At 45.5% G+C, this 16,597-nt stretch overlaps 8 protein-coding genes across 8 annotated transcripts; 2 read left to right on the plus strand and 6 right to left on the minus strand.

Moving 5' to 3' along the window:
* Positions 1-67: 67 nt before the first annotated feature.
* On the minus strand, positions 68-2,134 carry KUCA_T00003157001 (uncharacterized protein; the record flags this gene model as incomplete). Its single annotated transcript, XM_022601544.1, has 1 exon — positions 68-2,134. The coding sequence occupies one exon, from the start codon at positions 2,132-2,134 to the stop codon at positions 68-70; it is 2,067 nt and encodes a 688-aa protein (XP_022459176.1).
* Positions 2,135-2,346: 212 nt separating this feature from the next.
* Positions 2,347-2,883, plus strand: KUCA_T00003158001 (uncharacterized protein; the record flags this gene model as incomplete). The annotated part of the gene is made up of 1 exon (XM_022601545.1): positions 2,347-2,883. The coding sequence occupies one exon, from the start codon at positions 2,347-2,349 to the stop codon at positions 2,881-2,883; it is 537 nt and encodes a 178-aa protein (XP_022459177.1).
* A 289-nt stretch (positions 2,884-3,172) lies between these two features.
* Positions 3,173-4,870, minus strand: KUCA_T00003159001 (uncharacterized protein; the record flags this gene model as incomplete). The annotated part of the gene is made up of 1 exon (XM_022601546.1): positions 3,173-4,870. One exon carries the CDS (start codon positions 4,868-4,870, stop codon positions 3,173-3,175), a length of 1,698 nt encoding a protein of 565 aa, XP_022459178.1.
* A 240-nt stretch (positions 4,871-5,110) lies between these two features.
* KUCA_T00003160001 (uncharacterized protein) lies at positions 5,111-5,470 on the minus strand (the record flags this gene model as incomplete). Its single annotated transcript, XM_022601547.1, has 1 exon — positions 5,111-5,470. One exon carries the CDS (start codon positions 5,468-5,470, stop codon positions 5,111-5,113), a length of 360 nt encoding a protein of 119 aa, XP_022459179.1.
* A 3,518-nt stretch (positions 5,471-8,988) lies between these two features.
* KUCA_T00003161001 (uncharacterized protein) lies at positions 8,989-10,953 on the plus strand (the record flags this gene model as incomplete). Its single annotated transcript, XM_022601548.1, has 1 exon — positions 8,989-10,953. The coding sequence occupies one exon, from the start codon at positions 8,989-8,991 to the stop codon at positions 10,951-10,953; it is 1,965 nt and encodes a 654-aa protein (XP_022459180.1).
* Positions 10,954-11,097: 144 nt separating this feature from the next.
* Positions 11,098-12,417, minus strand: KUCA_T00003162001 (uncharacterized protein; the record flags this gene model as incomplete). Its single annotated transcript, XM_022601549.1, has 1 exon — positions 11,098-12,417. One exon carries the CDS (start codon positions 12,415-12,417, stop codon positions 11,098-11,100), a length of 1,320 nt encoding a protein of 439 aa, XP_022459181.1.
* A 456-nt stretch (positions 12,418-12,873) lies between these two features.
* Positions 12,874-14,172, minus strand: KUCA_T00003163001 (uncharacterized protein; the record flags this gene model as incomplete). Its single annotated transcript, XM_022601550.1, has 1 exon — positions 12,874-14,172. One exon carries the CDS (start codon positions 14,170-14,172, stop codon positions 12,874-12,876), a length of 1,299 nt encoding a protein of 432 aa, XP_022459182.1.
* A 728-nt stretch (positions 14,173-14,900) lies between these two features.
* KUCA_T00003164001 (uncharacterized protein) lies at positions 14,901-16,511 on the minus strand (the record flags this gene model as incomplete). The annotated part of the gene is made up of 1 exon (XM_022601551.1): positions 14,901-16,511. One exon carries the CDS (start codon positions 16,509-16,511, stop codon positions 14,901-14,903), a length of 1,611 nt encoding a protein of 536 aa, XP_022459183.1.
* Positions 16,512-16,597: the final 86 nt, after the last annotated feature.

Consider the following 16,597-nt stretch of genomic DNA (forward strand, 5'->3'; position numbering starts at 1 on the left):
TGCTATTAAGTGAAATTTAATAAACTTGCCTATAATGCACCAGTTATTCCCGTAAAAAAAGTATAGATTAAGTAGTCTGACTTTGGCCTCGTAAATCATTGAGCATGTCGTCCAATGCGTTCAGGCTCTTCTGAGACAGAAAGGTCAGTGAAAGGTCATAGAGCCACTTGAAGTGAGGGTATATGATCTGACCCTTCCCGGTCTGACTTCCGTTCATGTGAAGCCTGTTGGACTTGATTTCCACACTAAGCAGCATGGATATGACTCTGATGGCCATATGCTCTCGTTCTGTGGGGCTGTCTTCGGAGTGCTTGAAAGTAGTGTTGAGGTTGTACCAATTGATCAGCCGGAAATTCCAATCTTCATTGTCGTTGTCGGGGAAAAATGAAGGCCAAGTCGGCAATTTAACTTTTTCGCTCATCAAATATGCTGCATGGTGAAGAAGATGCACCACAAGTCCCGCCGTGCTGCTAAATTGTATCTTCATGAAAGGCGCCTTGAACACTTCTGAAGCTCTACTCTCAGGTGTTCCGGATTCTTTTTCCGTCATTGCTGTCCCTAATCCGTCATCGGCAGTTACTTTGGAGAGTCCAGATGGTGCGTACACAAAGGGAAGTTCCTTCTCGAAAGTATTGATCTCCTCGATCAACTGAATCCACTTTTCGTCCATGTTCTGGAGATCTGACTGGCCACATCTGTAGATCTTGGACATAATGATGAGAATCCGAGAAAGTTGGATGGTATCAGACTCCGTAGCAGCATTGGTTAGTTCCTCTATGCGGGCTTGTTCAAAAGTGTCGGAAGACTTGTTAGGAGCCAAGTCCGAGTTAGTATCAGACTCAGCCAGAAGAGGCAGCAAATATCCCACCTCAAACGGATCTAGTACCGACGGCTGTTTGTGCATTATTGCTCCCCACAAATCGATGGTGAACAACATCGTGAAACAACTTTCGAAAATTCTGGAGTCAGCAAAAATAGCTGAACCCAGAATCTTGCTTTCGAGAATCAGAGAGCTCACGCTTTTCATCTGGGCCTGCAAATAGCCAGCACTCACCATATTTTGTCTTGTTAAGTCCTCAAAGTAAATGCTCAAGCAAACCAATGTTGCTGAGATCATATATTTCTCCAGTTTCGTTTTAATTCTGGAAATCTCGTCTGGTAGAGCGTTTTGGGGGTCTTGAAAAAAAGGATCCTGCCGGATTTCCTCGAAAAGTCTGCTCTGGTACGCATCTGTTTGCTTTGCATAAAAATCAAGCTTTTCTTTGGAAGGCTCCACTCTCATGTGAAGTGGTAGTGCCGTCTTTATTTGACGCGGAACAGGAATAAGACCGTGCCACTTTTGAGGAGGGAACGATAGAGAACATCTGAAAATGCATCGCAGTAGATCCTCATCTCGCACAACCATATTTGGCATAATCTCGTCCTCCCAAAGTCGGACGTAATGTGGCACCACGTTGCCGTTGCAAACAAAATCTAGTATCCACGTACAATGATGAACAAAATTGGCGAGTAAGAGAGCCTCTGCTCTATTCTTCGACGGTGTCAACTGAGGACTTTTACCTTCAGACTGTGTAGAGCTCGAGTTGTACAAAGGCGAATCGCGACTTGTTAAATTTAAAGGAGAATCCAATGAGGTGGACGATCCCCCCATGGCTGAAGAGCTTTCCTCCTTATCAACAAGCGCCGATATGTAACTTTTCTCGTCCCGGTCCTTTAATGCACTCTCAATCTGATTTACCAGCGACATGTTCACTGTGGTGGCAGTCTCGTAGATCTTGGCCTTTTTTGCTGGTGGGGCGTCCGTGGACAAGTTGTACTGGTCAAGACTCTCCCGAAGGTCCTCTGGAGTATGCAACTTGATGTACGGCTTGTAGCCCACATCGCCACCTATGTAATCTGAGGCAACTGCGAGCGACTGGTCCAAAAACTGATATTGTCCACGCGGTCGATAGTTGAAGTCGTTCTTCTTCACGTCGAATCGTGTCGTTTGAATCATCTTGATCCGAATACCACGTTCACACGTTTTGTTGGACCTCTTGCAGTTCAGACATTCGGGAATCATCTCGTCGCATTTCAGATGTCGTGATCTGCATGTCAAACACCCATTCCGTGACCGCTGTTGTTTTGCTGACATTTACAACAAAAATACTCAGCTGGCACCAAAAAAAAAGAAGAAAAGAAGACATGGCGTGGTGCATCTGAGTTGTCCCCACATGCTTGACGTGCAGTGCTGAAATATTACGTAATGATTATATAATCTCAAAGTTTGAAAAGGGCTAAAGTTGGACTTGAGACTTTCCTTTTGCTGCAAACTCTCTCCCAGAACAGTACAGGATTCTTAACGCCATGTCTTATAACGGAATAGGACTCAAAACTGCGAGGGGAACGGGTACCAACGGGTACGTTCAGCGGAATCTAGCTTCCGCAAAGAGACAAGAAGGACAGGCAAATGGACAGTTTGCCAGGCGTGAACTTATATCCGGAACAAACAACAAAAACTACGTGAGAACACAGAAACAACTGAGCCTTGGAAAAGACGTTGAAATAAGCGAACACGAATCTAAGAGGGCCATAGAGGTCAGATGTATGGATCTAAGGGAAGAGCTCGAGGACGGTGGGTTAGATGATGAAACCATAGATCTACGGGTTGATGAGTTCAGGGAGAGGTTAATGAAGAGACTGAAGCCAGTGAAGATACGACACAACGCAGAGTTGAAGGAGGAGCAATCTCGAGTTTTCAAGGAAAGTATCCGGGAAAGAGAGCCATATGGTCTGAAGAAGTTGAGGCCGAGATCAAGATCACCGCCACAAAGAAATGATGCTGGGAATAAAGATGCAGAGAAGTTCATCAAGGACTTCGAATACAAATCTTCGATGTATTAACAGGATAAATGACAAATGACAAATCGGGAACGAAAGACGAAACAGTATAAGAGCGAAATAGTACAACGGATACAATAATGTGATCACAATTAGTCCAACAAGAGAACCAAGAATAGTAAACCACCTGCGATAATATTTCAGTTGTTAATGTGATTATATTGCAGGGGAAGTTAAAACAGTAATGAACAGTGTATTGAGACAACCAGCAACGTGGCAAGGCTATAAAAAGAAATTAAACCCGTTTTCGTCTTTTGAAAGAATAGGAATGAGATTCAGAGGCTCAAACAAATCACAACCAGTCAAACAATGCAACCACTATAAACAAGAACGCAGATGGAACCACTCTATTGGCTGCACCGGTGAAAGCGTTCAGGTTTAGAACACTGGATGTCGCAGATGTGGCCTCAGCCGAGGCAGTCGAGGTGATATATACTGTTGACAATGTTGTGGTCTCCGTTTCCGAAACAGAGCCGGTTCCCACGATGTGAACCCCTTGCTTTGAGGTTAATGGACAATAGGTCGTGTAAACTGTTTCCACCCCGTTGGAGGTGATGGTCTGTTGGGATACCCCAGTGACTAATGCAGTGCAGGAACCTTTGGAGCAAGATGTGATTGTTGTTGTCGAGGGATTTCTTTGTACTGGAGTGGTGATAGTGCTGGAAGCGGTATAATCTGTGGCGGTATCTGAAGACTCTGTAGAAGATTTTGAAAGGGCTGTTGTGACAGAACTGGAACTGGAAATGTCCTTCGAGGATATTGTCGTCGTAACTTCAATCTCGCTGGATGATGATAATGATGATGATGAGTGAGAAGAGGTGGGACCTGTTTTTGATGTGGCCTCAATTGAACTCTCGGCAGTGGTATCACTGCTTAGTGGACAATAAGTGGTGATGACGGTGCGAACCCCATTTGACGTGATTGTGGCAGTCGTAAGCACTGACGATGGGGAAGTAACCTGAGTAATAGTAGAACTAGACTCACTAGCAACAATACCAGTAGCAACAGTACTAGTATCAGTGGTATATTCACTAGCGTCAGTGTCACTAGTAACTATGCTGATGTGAGTGGTGGTAGCAGTTTCATCATCATCGGTGTCACTAGTAAATATACTGGTGTGTGTGGTGGTAGCAGTTATATCATCATCAGTAGCAGTGGTAATGATACCTGTCTCAGCAGACAAACTAGTTCTGGTATGAGTGGTAGTAGCACTGGTAGCACTGGTAATAATACTCGACTCAGCAGACAAACTAGTATTGGTTTTGGAGATCGAAGTTGTATCGTCAACTCCTGTGGTTACCGATAAAACAGTCGATGAGGAACTCTCTATAACTTTTGAAGTTTCGCTCGCACTGGTCAAAGGGCAATATGTTGTGTAGACGGTAGTAACCCCATTCACACTGCTGGTGATAGTAGTAAGATATGAGGAAGGTGAAGAGGCAACTGATGACGATGATGTTGTAGCAGGTGTTGTAGCAGGTGTCTTAACAGAACTCACTAATCCGGAACTTCCCGTTAATGGACAATAAGTCGTATAAACAGTCGCGATGCCATTGCTAGTGCTCGTTATGGTGGTAAGTCCAGTTGGATAAGTACTGCACCCTTTTGATCCACACGATGTAATCGTGACATAGTCCTGTCCTGTCACAAGCGTTGTGACTGTCTTTGTAGTTTCGAAAATACTAACAGGTATAGAAGTAGCCTGCGAGGAGCAGCTTGAACAAGTGGTCTTTGTAGAAAGCGAACGTGGAATGGCAACTGTAGACGTTAGTGTATGACACCCCAGTGTGTCACACGAAGTATATGTAAGCTCCACTGCAGACTTTGTAGAAGTAAGCTTGACAGATGACTCAGTTTTATAAGAGCATGGTACAGTTGTTGTAATAATAGAACAAATTCCCAAGGAGCATGAAGTGATTGTGGAGGTGGTGACATTAACGTATGCTGCGCAAGCGCTGCCGAACAGCAGAAAAAGATATGGCAAAAGCATAGTAACCAGTCAGAAGCAAAATAAGAGCATAATGATGAACTGGTCCATGTATATATATATGAAAATCATTTCGCCCGTCTTTGGTACAAAGCTGACACCATACAACATGCAAGTGTTGTAGGTGTAATAGACGTGCACTGGCTCTGTTTCAGTCGAACGTGTACCGACCATAAATCACGTGACATTCCTCTTTTGAAACGGTAGCGTTCGCACTGTAAACGAGCGTGACGCGGTCTTGATTCAATGAACTCGCAAGCGCAATGGGATTGTCCGTATCTCGATAACTGAACTGAATGATATCAATTTCGTAGGTTTGTGATCGTGCCACAGATTGCATGCTGGCTGCGGTCGAAGCAGTAGATAGTGGAGGAGTTGATAACCAGTAACTGGATCCCAGATGTCACGTGTTATTTGGATTGATTCCTGCTCTCTGGAAAATCTGTAAAACAGGTGAATGCCAGTAGCAATACCGATGCGGCGGAGTCTCCGAGCAATATCATTAGCACTATTGCCCCGACCAAGCAGATACCTCCCAACAGAATTTTCTCCTGCGCGCCGTCTGAGTTTATCTTCGGGTGCTGTCTTGCCGAATTTCTTCATATCCCAGTATTTTTTCCCACCGTCATTGTGCGTCAAACGCGCACCTCTTGCAGGCCCCCGCAGATAACTGCGGAAAGATTCGTTGAATCACATTGTCGTGAAATTCTGTTATGAGGCCCAGCCGAAAAAAACCAAAGACATCGCGGAAACGGATGTGTTGTTTTTCAATGAAGTGGCAGATTTTTGTTTTTGAAAGCTTTTGTGAAACAATGGTACATCCGGAATGAATGGGAGACTCGTCACGTGTTACTTGTTGATAACGTCAAAGCTACCACTGCCGATGCCCCGCTAAGTCATTGTTTCGAATTGGGTGTGCTGCAAGAGGCAAGATTCCTGGAAGGGATATTGAAAGGAGACCAGGAAAAAGGTAAAATATAGGAGGGTAGAAAAGAGAAAGAAAGGGTCATTACTAGAAGGAGTAATGATTAAAACTAATTAGTAACAACCTCAACTCTGGGTTCTTGCCTAATGACCATACAATAGAGAAATAAAAAGGTTCATAGGCTCCACTCTACCGCTCCCAAGGATATAGGTGACTATTTATTGTCCACTTGTCATACATTTATTCATTCCGTATGATAATATAGTCAATAGGCTTTTTTTCGACGCAACTCCTCTTTGTCGTCCCTTCACCAAATGCACCTACGGGATTTCAAATGTGAGAGAGTTGGGTCCGGGTCGCTTCATCGGCAAGTTTGTACATCAACCCACTAGTAATTTGGTCCCTTTATGCCCGATTTGATCAAACGGTTTTGAGTTATGTTCAGTAGTGGCCGAATGGATTAACTAGCAAAAGCGAGAACTGGGTGAGATGGTCGATGGATTCTGCAACGGAGAGCAACAATGCCATGGTTCCGTAAGAAATCAAGTTCCCAGGCTAAATTTCCAATAAGCCCCTCTCCTTCCTAGTTAATTCAAAATACGAGGCCGGGGTCCTAGAAAGGGGCTAATTTGACTGAAAAGTGTCACGTGCTTGGTTGTACATGCCTGAACGTACATGATATACATGAGCTCTAACAAATGAAAGCATATCCGCTCAAAGTCTACTACCGAGGCGTACGTCAGCTACAGAATATTATTATTTAGTAAATGTACCACAACTAAATATATAACTATCGTCCACTTTCATTTACACAACCCACGTCATATAACACCTTGCGCATATCTCCGGAGTCTTTTAATACGAGCTACTCCTTGCTACAACGATCACTAAAGACTATGCGAACCAGTATATGTATAGGCAGTGTAATTCATGGGAACAAAGAAGAAGACCACCCAATAATAGGAGGCAGGCTTATTCTCGAGCACTGGGATCATCAAAACGCTACTATATAATATATCCACAATAGGATCCAATAAAGTTCATTTGCGTAAATGTTACCCCCAACCTAAACTAAAATTTAGCAACTCACCACTTCACAATCTATTGCCATGATTTCATTCCTTTTTGGGACTACTTCAGAGTACCCACGCCACATCCACGACCAAAAAATATTATGTACTCCCGTAGCGCGCTCAAAAAGAAACGCAGTCGAAAGGACCCACATAAAACTTTAAACAAGTCTTGAATAATATCCGGATACCGCAGGCCCTCGTTGACGATCACCAGGATCTGGGGTGCCCAAGCTTTGGCAATTCGCACGGCTTTGGGTAATTTGGGGAGCGATAGACTATATGGTTCGCTTTGGATCACTGGTCATTGTGACTGCAATCGTGCTTACCTGCTCAAAGTATGAGTGGCGGAGAGCGGTCTGTAGACAGAATTTGTATGCAATTGAATTGAGTCCCAGTGCATCGCCCTTCGCTTCGACTTTTGCTTCGACCACTCGTATATCAGGGAGTGAGAGACACCCCAGTTCAATTTCAAGATTTAAACTCCTTTTAACGTATACTCAGATTGTGGAGACAGATCCAATGTTCGCATTTGCAGGTTGGCTTGGTCCACCTGAAATTATCTGAAAACATAATAGTTCCCGATTCGAACTGGCCTGCAATGATATGGATCCCATCCGGCCTAGTCGACGAAACCAAAGCGCATACTTATTTTACGCGTACATCTCTACCATTTTTTGTCCACCGTCCAATATTCTAGTTCAGCGTTGTCACCCCTATGTTAAATCATCCCTGTGTTGGCTTGAGATTGACTCTCATCGCAGAGAGTAACTTTAACCGGCTTTTTACCGATTCAACCTCTACATTAGCTTCTCATCTATATTGCATATACATCACCCCTTACATGACCTTTGTATCGACCACAACTCTATCCGGCAAACTCGGTGTGAGACCTTTGTTGCAGCTCACCCTCCGTTCGTGCTTTTGTTTTTCCGTCTGTTTCTTGGCCGTGTCCAACCATTTCTGCACCCTTGCAGTTGACCACGCTTTCTGCACAACAGGCTAAACAGTCGAAACGGCGAAGCAATGAGCAAAAACGAAAGGCTAGCTCCGGCACCACGTCTGAAAAACAAGCAAGGAAATGATCGCTAACATGTGGAAAATAAAAATAAAGTAAAACCCAATTCAAAAAAAGACCTGTGTCTCCACTGTCATATTCCGTAACCCCCACCACGATAACGGGAACAGTGCAATATGATCCGCACCTCCATTATTACAAGTATCTCCGGCCTTTGCAGACAGCCCTTCTAAACCATGTAGCCTGCTGCATCCGCTTTTGGGAGGTCACAGAACTCCGTTCTCGATCTCCGGTTAACCTCCCAGAACAACGGTCCTGTAGCCCTGATTCATGGTAGATTTAGGTCAATCTTCACCTAAAACATAGCTCTCGATGCTGGCCCTCATGTACCTCTCCATCCTGGACGTTGCATTTGAGAAGTGTAACCCACATGTATATGCTGGCTAGGCAAACATGCGTCTGTCCTGTCTGGTGTTGGTCCGCCTCCTGCGCTCCCTTTGTTTGACATTTCTTTTAAAGTCCCTTGATGTTTTTCACCGAATATAATATGGCTGAGATTGCCGTTGAATCACATTCTTCTTATAAGCGCTGATTGCTAGACATTATTTGATCGAGAGGTCAAATTGTACGAGCGTTGAACCAGTTGATTCATTTTACGAGTGTCATTGTTGTGCTCTCTGTTCTGGCCGTACCAATCTCAAATACAAACCGCAAACCACGATTCTTTCATGATTCACTGAATTTACCGGGTGAATCAAGATCACTACCCTCCTTTACATTTATCTTGTTATTCCCAAGTAATTGAACGGTCGGGATTGAACTTTTGGTCTAGCTCTTTTTGTTTTCCTTTTCTTGCTCTTGCCAATAGCTAGAACCTTGTGTTGATCTTTAGTCTTGTTGTGGGTTTTTCTACAACACTGGACCTACCTTCGATCATACAATTCCAGTTTCCTAATCCCGAGTCTTCATTTTACCGCTTTTGTGCTATTTCCTGCTTTTGTGCTAACTAGTTCCTACATCATCAGCTTTTCCTTTTTTACGTTTCCCTGTTTCTTCATTGTTCCTTGTTCACTTTGGTCGCATCTCTTGTTCGGTGGCCACCTCCTCAATGTCAAACCCACACAGACCGTTGAAAGTTTCGATCCAAGATCTAGTCAACAACCCCCAGGATGACGGTGATGGTGTGGACGGTGATGGAAAGAAAGATGGTGTTGAAAATATAGAAGCTTCAGATCAAGCAATAGACGGGCATGACCAGCACAAAGAGGGCACGGAAGGGGAACCTTCCAGTGCCCTTGAAAATACCAGTGGAAAGAGGAAAAGTGACGCAGCCAACACTCTATACCAGACCATCCCCAGCCCCTATCAATACCAGGCTGGTCATGCAAAAAAAGAGGTTCCTCGAAAGAGGTCCAGCTCAGGTGCTATTCCACCCCAAAGCTTTGTTGCTCTCGGTCAAATAGCTGATGGTCCCAAAGGCCAATTGGGCATTCCTCTGAAGACAGAAAGTCCTCGTCGAGTGTCGGATGACCTGGGTTCTAGTCTCCACCAAACTCCAAGCGGAATGGTCCTCAGTTCTCCACCAGGTTCGCTTGGTATTCATCAACGTCAAATCAGTGGCAGTTCTCAAAGTCTTCAGCCGAGTGTCCATCCAAGCCCACACGGCTTGCATCATATCGGTGAGGGTCTTCATCAGAGTCTACGCTCCAGCCCACGCCCTTCGAACCCAAGTCCGTTACCGCTCCAACCACCAATACCGTCTTCATCATCACTTCCTTTGATTCCTCGTTTGGAATACGATAGCCCTTTTTCCTCACAAGCTCCTTTGACTTCTGCTTCGAGTGTTCCCAATATGGCGAGAGTGCCTTCCAATCAGTACCAGCAGCCATATCAGTACTATTATGGCCCGAGGGTATTGCAGTATCCGGTTTATTATCCTTATCAGCAAAGCCAGCAACAAAGCCAAAGTCAGCATCATCAACATCACCAAAATCAGCATTATCCCAAACAGCATATTCCATCAACGCAGGAACAAAGTCACCCTTTACAGTCCCCTCAACAGCATACTCTACGTCATAACCATCAACAGCATCCTTTACAGCATCCTTTACAGCATCCTTTACAGCCTAATTTACAGACCCAACATCACCATCCACTATCATCGCAGTACCAGCAATTTCAGCCATTGCTCCATCAGCAGTCGCCACAGCAGCACCAGCACCAGCACCAGCACCAACAGCAACAACAACAACAACAACAACAACAATTCCAGCCAAAATTACCCCCTCTGAAACTGGCCAAAAGGCCGAAAAACAGAAACAGACTTGAAAAAAAGTCCACCAGACCTCAGGGAAGGCCTTTCACCTCTGGACTGAATGGACGGTTTCTGCTGCATCAGGACCTGCGGAGTCTATTTTTGCATTTAGAGAAAAAAGATCGAAGAAGTATCCGCTTATACGATTATTCGACTCTTTCTCAGTCGCAATTGCCTATCAATATGGATTTTTCCATGGAAGGTCTAGTCCAATTTCAAAACACTAGGTGTGATTATCCATCAGACTTGGTGGACATGATAATGGGTTCTACCGGAGAAGATATAGTTTTGAAACCAACAGATTCATTGGTGACGACGAAAACACTCACCTTTCAAACCCAGGATATCTCGGACCTGAAACTCGTCGAAGAGGTAGTTCAAGGCGAGCATGGCGAGGGTAGAACTGATGTGTTGCACAATAACGATGATAACGTGCTGCCTTTCATAAACAAATCGTTTGATGTTGAAAGCTTTACTTTCATCAAGATTATCCGAGATTTCACGGGGAGAATGGTGAAACTGCAGACTGTTGAGTCGGAGGATTCAGTGAACTCGGAATGGATCAAGAGACAGGTCTGTCATCCGCGCTACAAGTCCAGGATGAAAATACACATGATAAGGGGAAAACTAGAATACGGCCAGATTTTTTACAATGATCTTAGGATGCTTCTCTGGGATTTGCAGAATAACAAGAGTGAGGATGGAGAGTTTGTTTCATTGGCGAGGTCGAAGATATATGTGAATAGGAATTTTGGATAAAGGAGCTACGAGTGGGTATGTTCTAGAAAATGGAAACCAGCACCGTTTCTTCTACTTTATCTCTCTAGAGTAGGTGATATAAGGGCCATACACTTAGGCATTAACATATCTGTTCACAGTCAAGACGACTTTACTTACTTATCTTCACTCCGAGCGATTCTGGTCATACCTCACAACAGCACCCAGCAGCGTCAAATAGCCGTTTTCGCACTGTTCAGGCGTCGAATATTCTTCAAAATTGTGCGAAACACCATCCTTGCATGGAATAAAGATCATCGAGGTTGGAATTCTGGTGGATGTCGAGCACGAATCGTGACCGGCACCGGAGATAATCTTTTTCACCTTGTTTTTACCAACAAGTTCCTCGGCACTCTGCTCGACACATGATACACACACCTCGTTAAAATGGACTGCTGGAGAGGTATAGATCAACTCGAACTCTACCTTGGCTTCTTTGGTGGAAGATCCATTAGGTGCCTCAGCGATCTTCTGGAACTCCGATTTGCATTCCTCGATGATCTTTTCGCGGACTTCGTCCAACTGGTGCCTGCAATCCAGCGTGAAATGCACATACTCCGGAATCACGTTGATTGAACTGGGTTCGAGTCTCAAAGTGCCGATGGAGCACAACCCATTGTGCTTGTGGGCTATTTCATTAGCCTTCACCAGCATCTTCGCACAACTCAAAAGCGCGTCATTTCTGGCATTTAATGGAGTTGTTCCAGTATGTTGAGCCTTTCCTCTGACATACACGTTGAACCAGGAATAGGACTGAACTCCTACCACGATACCAATTTCCTTCTCTTCTTCTTCCAGAATAGGGCCCTGCTCTATGTGAATCTCAAAGTGTGCAGCGAGTTTGTTTTGCAGGTAATTTGCTGGTGTCTCTCCCAGGTAGCCTATTCTTTCCAATTCTTCTTTCACAGAGACCGGCTTGAGGTCGGAGATAGACTTGGTGTTATAAACCTCTTCCTTAGAGAAGTTCCCGGCCCAAACGGAGGATGCCATGATAGACATTGGAAATCGGGCACCTTCTTCGTTCATCCAGTCCACCAGCGCAACTGGATAGTTTGGGACGTATCCTGAATCCTTGAAGGTTCTTAACACCTCCAGTCCACTCAATACTCCAAGGATGCCGTCGTATCTTCCACCCGTTGGTTGCGTGTCCAAATGTGATCCCATCGCTGTTGGGGGTTTGGAGTTGTCTTTCCCAGGGTAAATTCCAAAGATCGAGCCAACCTCGTCGATCTTGACTTCGCATCCAAGCGATATCAGTTCTTGGACAAACCAATCACGAACGCCCTTATCCTCGTCGCTAAGGGCCAGACGACAAACTCCGGTGTCTGAGTCTAAGGGACCCCATTTGCCTTTGGCGCCAAATTTTCCTGAAGTTTCGTGGATGGTCTTCACCAGCCTTCCGGGGGTGATTTTGAACTGTGAAAGAGTATCGTTCAAACTAGGCATTTCAGTTTGATTGGGCGTAATATAGAATGCTGATGGGCAAGAGGTAGATGAAAAATTCGGTTTCGCTTTCGCTAATCTAGCAAGTAAAGCAGGCAATCTTCACGTAAAAAATGCGGTATATTTATACCTATCATGTACGCATTGCACCTTGCCTGCACAATTTCTACCTTATCTTTCTTGCGTCTACGGGGGGTATCCTTTACCGCCATATTTCCCGATTTGGCCAATGCGATAACGGATCTCGGATGACGGGTCTCGGATACCGTCCAAGGATTCTAATCAAGTGGGGGGGGGGAGGGAATTTATTTGAATAAATAAAAGATTACGAGGCTAGAACCGAGAAATTTCGAGACAAGTCAACTATGATTGTAGCTGCTGCCAGTGACGTTGATTAATAAAGCGTAAGTGCTCGGCTTGGGTGCCTACTCCACTGCCCTTCAATAACTTTGATTTTTATTACAAACCTGTTTTCTCAAAAGCTAGAATTTCCCCAAAAACCCCCTCGTTGATGCCCTGCCTCTTCACCTCCTGCTGAACCTTGAAAATTAACTCTTCAGCAGCGCGAAGTCGTATCCGCAGCGAGTCCGCCTCGTCCTTGTAGTGATCTATATCATTCTGCAGTTTCTGCTGATTGACCTTCTTTTTTTGCCTGCACCTAGCTGCAGCCAATTTGTTCCTTTCTAAAAGCTTCTGTTTCTTCCACACCGCAGTCCCCGGGATAGGTGCATCTGGGTCGAAAATCACCTCATTATTGTACAGAAGACGTGTTTTGGGAACACCGTTCTCGTTCACGTCCATATCCAGCTGGGAGTCGGTTTCCTGCTTGACTCTTCGGTTCAGCGGCTCATCCAGTTCCGTTTCAGACTTGAGTAGCGGTTTTTCTTCGCCGACCGCGCCCTTTGCGGTCTCATCCTGATCGCGACCAGTTTCGGAGTCTAGAACCCGTTCCGATCCGTCACTTTGCTTGTCACCTTGGTGCTTGTGGTGGTATATAAAGCTGTTCGCTTGGACGATCTGGCCAATGTGACCGTTCGAAATGGAGACACGTCTTCTCGGCACCGGCTGGGCCATGTTTCTTCCATGGACAGGAGTCTGAGAATGCGAAGAGTCTGTCGCAGTAGGTGTCAGCATGTCGAAATTCTCCCACACCGGAAATCCAAAGTCATTATATAAAATGGGGTTTCCCACGAATGAGTGCGAGTTGAAGAACGAGTTCAGGCTGTTGGTGGGCGATGGAGGCCCAAACATGCTCAAGTGAGCGTTCTGCTGATTCTGACCCTGTTGTTGAGCCTGCTGAGCCTGTTGAGCCTGTTGAGCCTGCTGAACCTGCTGATTCTGTTGGTGTCCATTCATATACGACTGGTTGAACAATGGCGTAGGTCCAGGCCTGTTGAGTCTCTCACCAGCGTTCATTGGATCAAGTTGGCCTTGGTGATTTTCACCAATTTGGTCACCAGCTTTTGCGTTCTGCAACGTTTCGTTGCGGTGTTGTATCTGTAAATCGTGAAAAAACCTATCCGACTTCGAGTCCAAATCAGGAATGTAAAATCTCTTATCGATGAACTCAGGCTCGCCAGTCGCACCAACCACCCCTACAACCGAGGTATCAGTACTCGGTTGACGCCTACCCGAATGAGACTCGTTGTTGATTATTCCGGTTGATTCTGCGACGGCCGCGTTGCTAACATCACCTGACATGCTGGGGTTAAGTGGCAAGGTTGCTGCTTCGGGGCGTATGACCGCTTCGGGGTTCATGACGTACCAACACGGGTATATTCGTGGAACTCAAATAGCAATACCCACTAACTATATTCGGACACGGCGATACTCCGAGATGTCCTTCAAAAAATATATTATAAAGGGCGGGATTTGCTTGGGTCTCTTAAAGCAGGTTAAATGACAAATCGATGCAAAAAAGGTGAGGTAAGAAGTGGACAGGTAGTGCTAAAATCAAATTTATGTCGTGTGTGGAGTAGAAGAAGATCTGGCTTCTGGGACTTAGTCTATTACGAATCGCGTTGACACCATGGGAAGACTGCGAAGTGCCAAAGACGGTCAAAGCCGAACGAGATCCAGGCCGACCTCCAAAACTGTTCGGTCTCGCTCGATCGATAGAGGACAATCTGGAATGCATGCACATACACACTTCAAGCACAGTTTCCGCAGTCCAATGCACTGTCCCATTAGAACAGGTCTTAACCACAATCGCCCACTATTAAAGCATTCACCCAAGATTGGTTCAGACACGTTTTTCTCCACTTTCCCCGACTTGGCCACAGATATGTGCTAAGCGAGGGTCATGACATATTCGTCATTGCAGCTGTTTAGCCTCCGATTTCGTTGGTCTAGCTGTGACAAGACGCACGAAAAAAATCTAAAATAGCCCCTTGCGATGTATTTCATACCATACATGCAGGCATGCGTTGGTGGTTGCTCAAATAAATGATGATTCTTTACAAAATGCAATCAAACTTTGTGGTATATCATAGTTTACCAGCCTCAGCCACTCTCAACTGTCTCACATCAACATGCTCTGGAGTTAAGTCACTGATTTTGGTAACACCGAGAAGCCTCATGCTGATCTCCAGTTCATCCTTCAAGATTTGGATGGCCTTAACTACCCCGGCTTCTCCGTATCCAGATACAGAGTAGAGGAACGGCCTGCCGAGTCCAACTCCAGTAGCACCCAGGCAAAGCGCTTTGAGTATGTCAGTTCCTCTTCTAACTCCACCGTCTATAAAAATTTCTATTTTGCCCTCTAGGCCTTTCTCTTTTAGTACAGGCTGGAGGTCGGCTAGAACCTGCAAAGGAGGAGGTGAAAAATCCAGATTTCGCCCTCCATGGTTTGAAAGAACCACCCCATCAACTCCAGCGTCTATTGCTTTCAACACATCATCGACACATTGAATACCCTTGAGCACAATTGGCTTGGATGTCATGGCCCGAAACCTGGCGATATCGTCCCATACCAAGCCCGTGTCCATGAGGGAACTGGCTACCGAATTAGCCACATTTCTGACGGGAAATCCTTCATCGTCAACAGGGAAGCTCAATTCCTCGAAATGACCCCTTCTGTCAGTTTCTCTGTTTCCCAAACATGCAGTATCAACAGTTATGAAAAGTCCTTTCAAACAGGCAGTGTTGTTGAATTTCTCCATCAAGCTCCGTGTATGCTCCGGATCTGCGTTAACGTATAGCTGGAACCATTGCGATTGGCCAGGTCTTGCAACCGCAGTGATTTCGTCAAGAGGATATGAAGCCACTGTTGATATCATCTGGATCACGTCTTCTCTTCCAGCTCCTTTGGCAATTGCCAGTTCGCCGTCCTCATGGCCCAGCTTGGCTCTAGCAGCAGCAGAGACGTAAAAGGGCACCGACGTTGGAGTTCCGAGCAGACTGGTGCTAGTGTCAATCTGTGCAACATTAACCAGAACACGAGGCTTGAAAAACACGCGGTGGTACGCGTTGTGGTTTTCACCCAAGGTAACTTCATCGTCTGAGCCAGTGGCATAATAGGCTAGAGCGTATTCGCTCAAAACTTGTCTGGCAACTTTTTCGAAATCGTTCAGATTGAAAATTCTTGATAATGGAGGCTTGTTGCTCATGCTCTCCTGTTTTTCAAGCTCTTCAAGATCGGTCGTCTCGTCTCCGCTGTCCAGGTACTCACCCACCACCAGATCCGGTGTTAATGCAGTTGCGATCAAACCGGGAGCATGGAGACTGTTGAAGATTCTCGAAGCATCAGATCCAGCGTATTTAAGTATTGGATTTGTCCCGCCTGGATGTTTACGCGCAAACCCACTGAGATCGTAAACTTTTCCATTAATGCTGATCCAACAATCGTCCTCGGTGGAATGGGTGCTCAATTCCTTTTTGGATACAACTCTGGGGTTGTCGTTCAACACCAAAGGTGAAAATACTGTGATACCCGCCAAAACCACCGAGGAAACTGCAAATAATCCAAAGGCGTTCTTGTAGTGCCGGTAGTCTGAGCCGCTCTTAGGCCTCAAAGCGCCCAAGCTGCGTATCTGGGGCTTTCCACGAAAGCTCCTCGACAAAATTTGTTTTCCGTATCTCAATCCAGAAGTCAACATGTTCAGTTCCCTAATGATCACAGTAGTTCCTGGGTCATGACTGCTAGTAATCCTCCTCGATGCCTACGGCGTCACAAAGATCACGG

Source organism: Kuraishia capsulata, genomic scaffold, assembly GCF_000576695.1.
Source record: "Kuraishia capsulata CBS 1993 genomic scaffold, Kuraishia_capsulata_scaffold_4, whole genome shotgun sequence".
In the NCBI taxonomy this organism is placed as follows: Eukaryota; Fungi; Ascomycota; class Pichiomycetes; order Pichiales; family Pichiaceae; genus Kuraishia; species Kuraishia capsulata.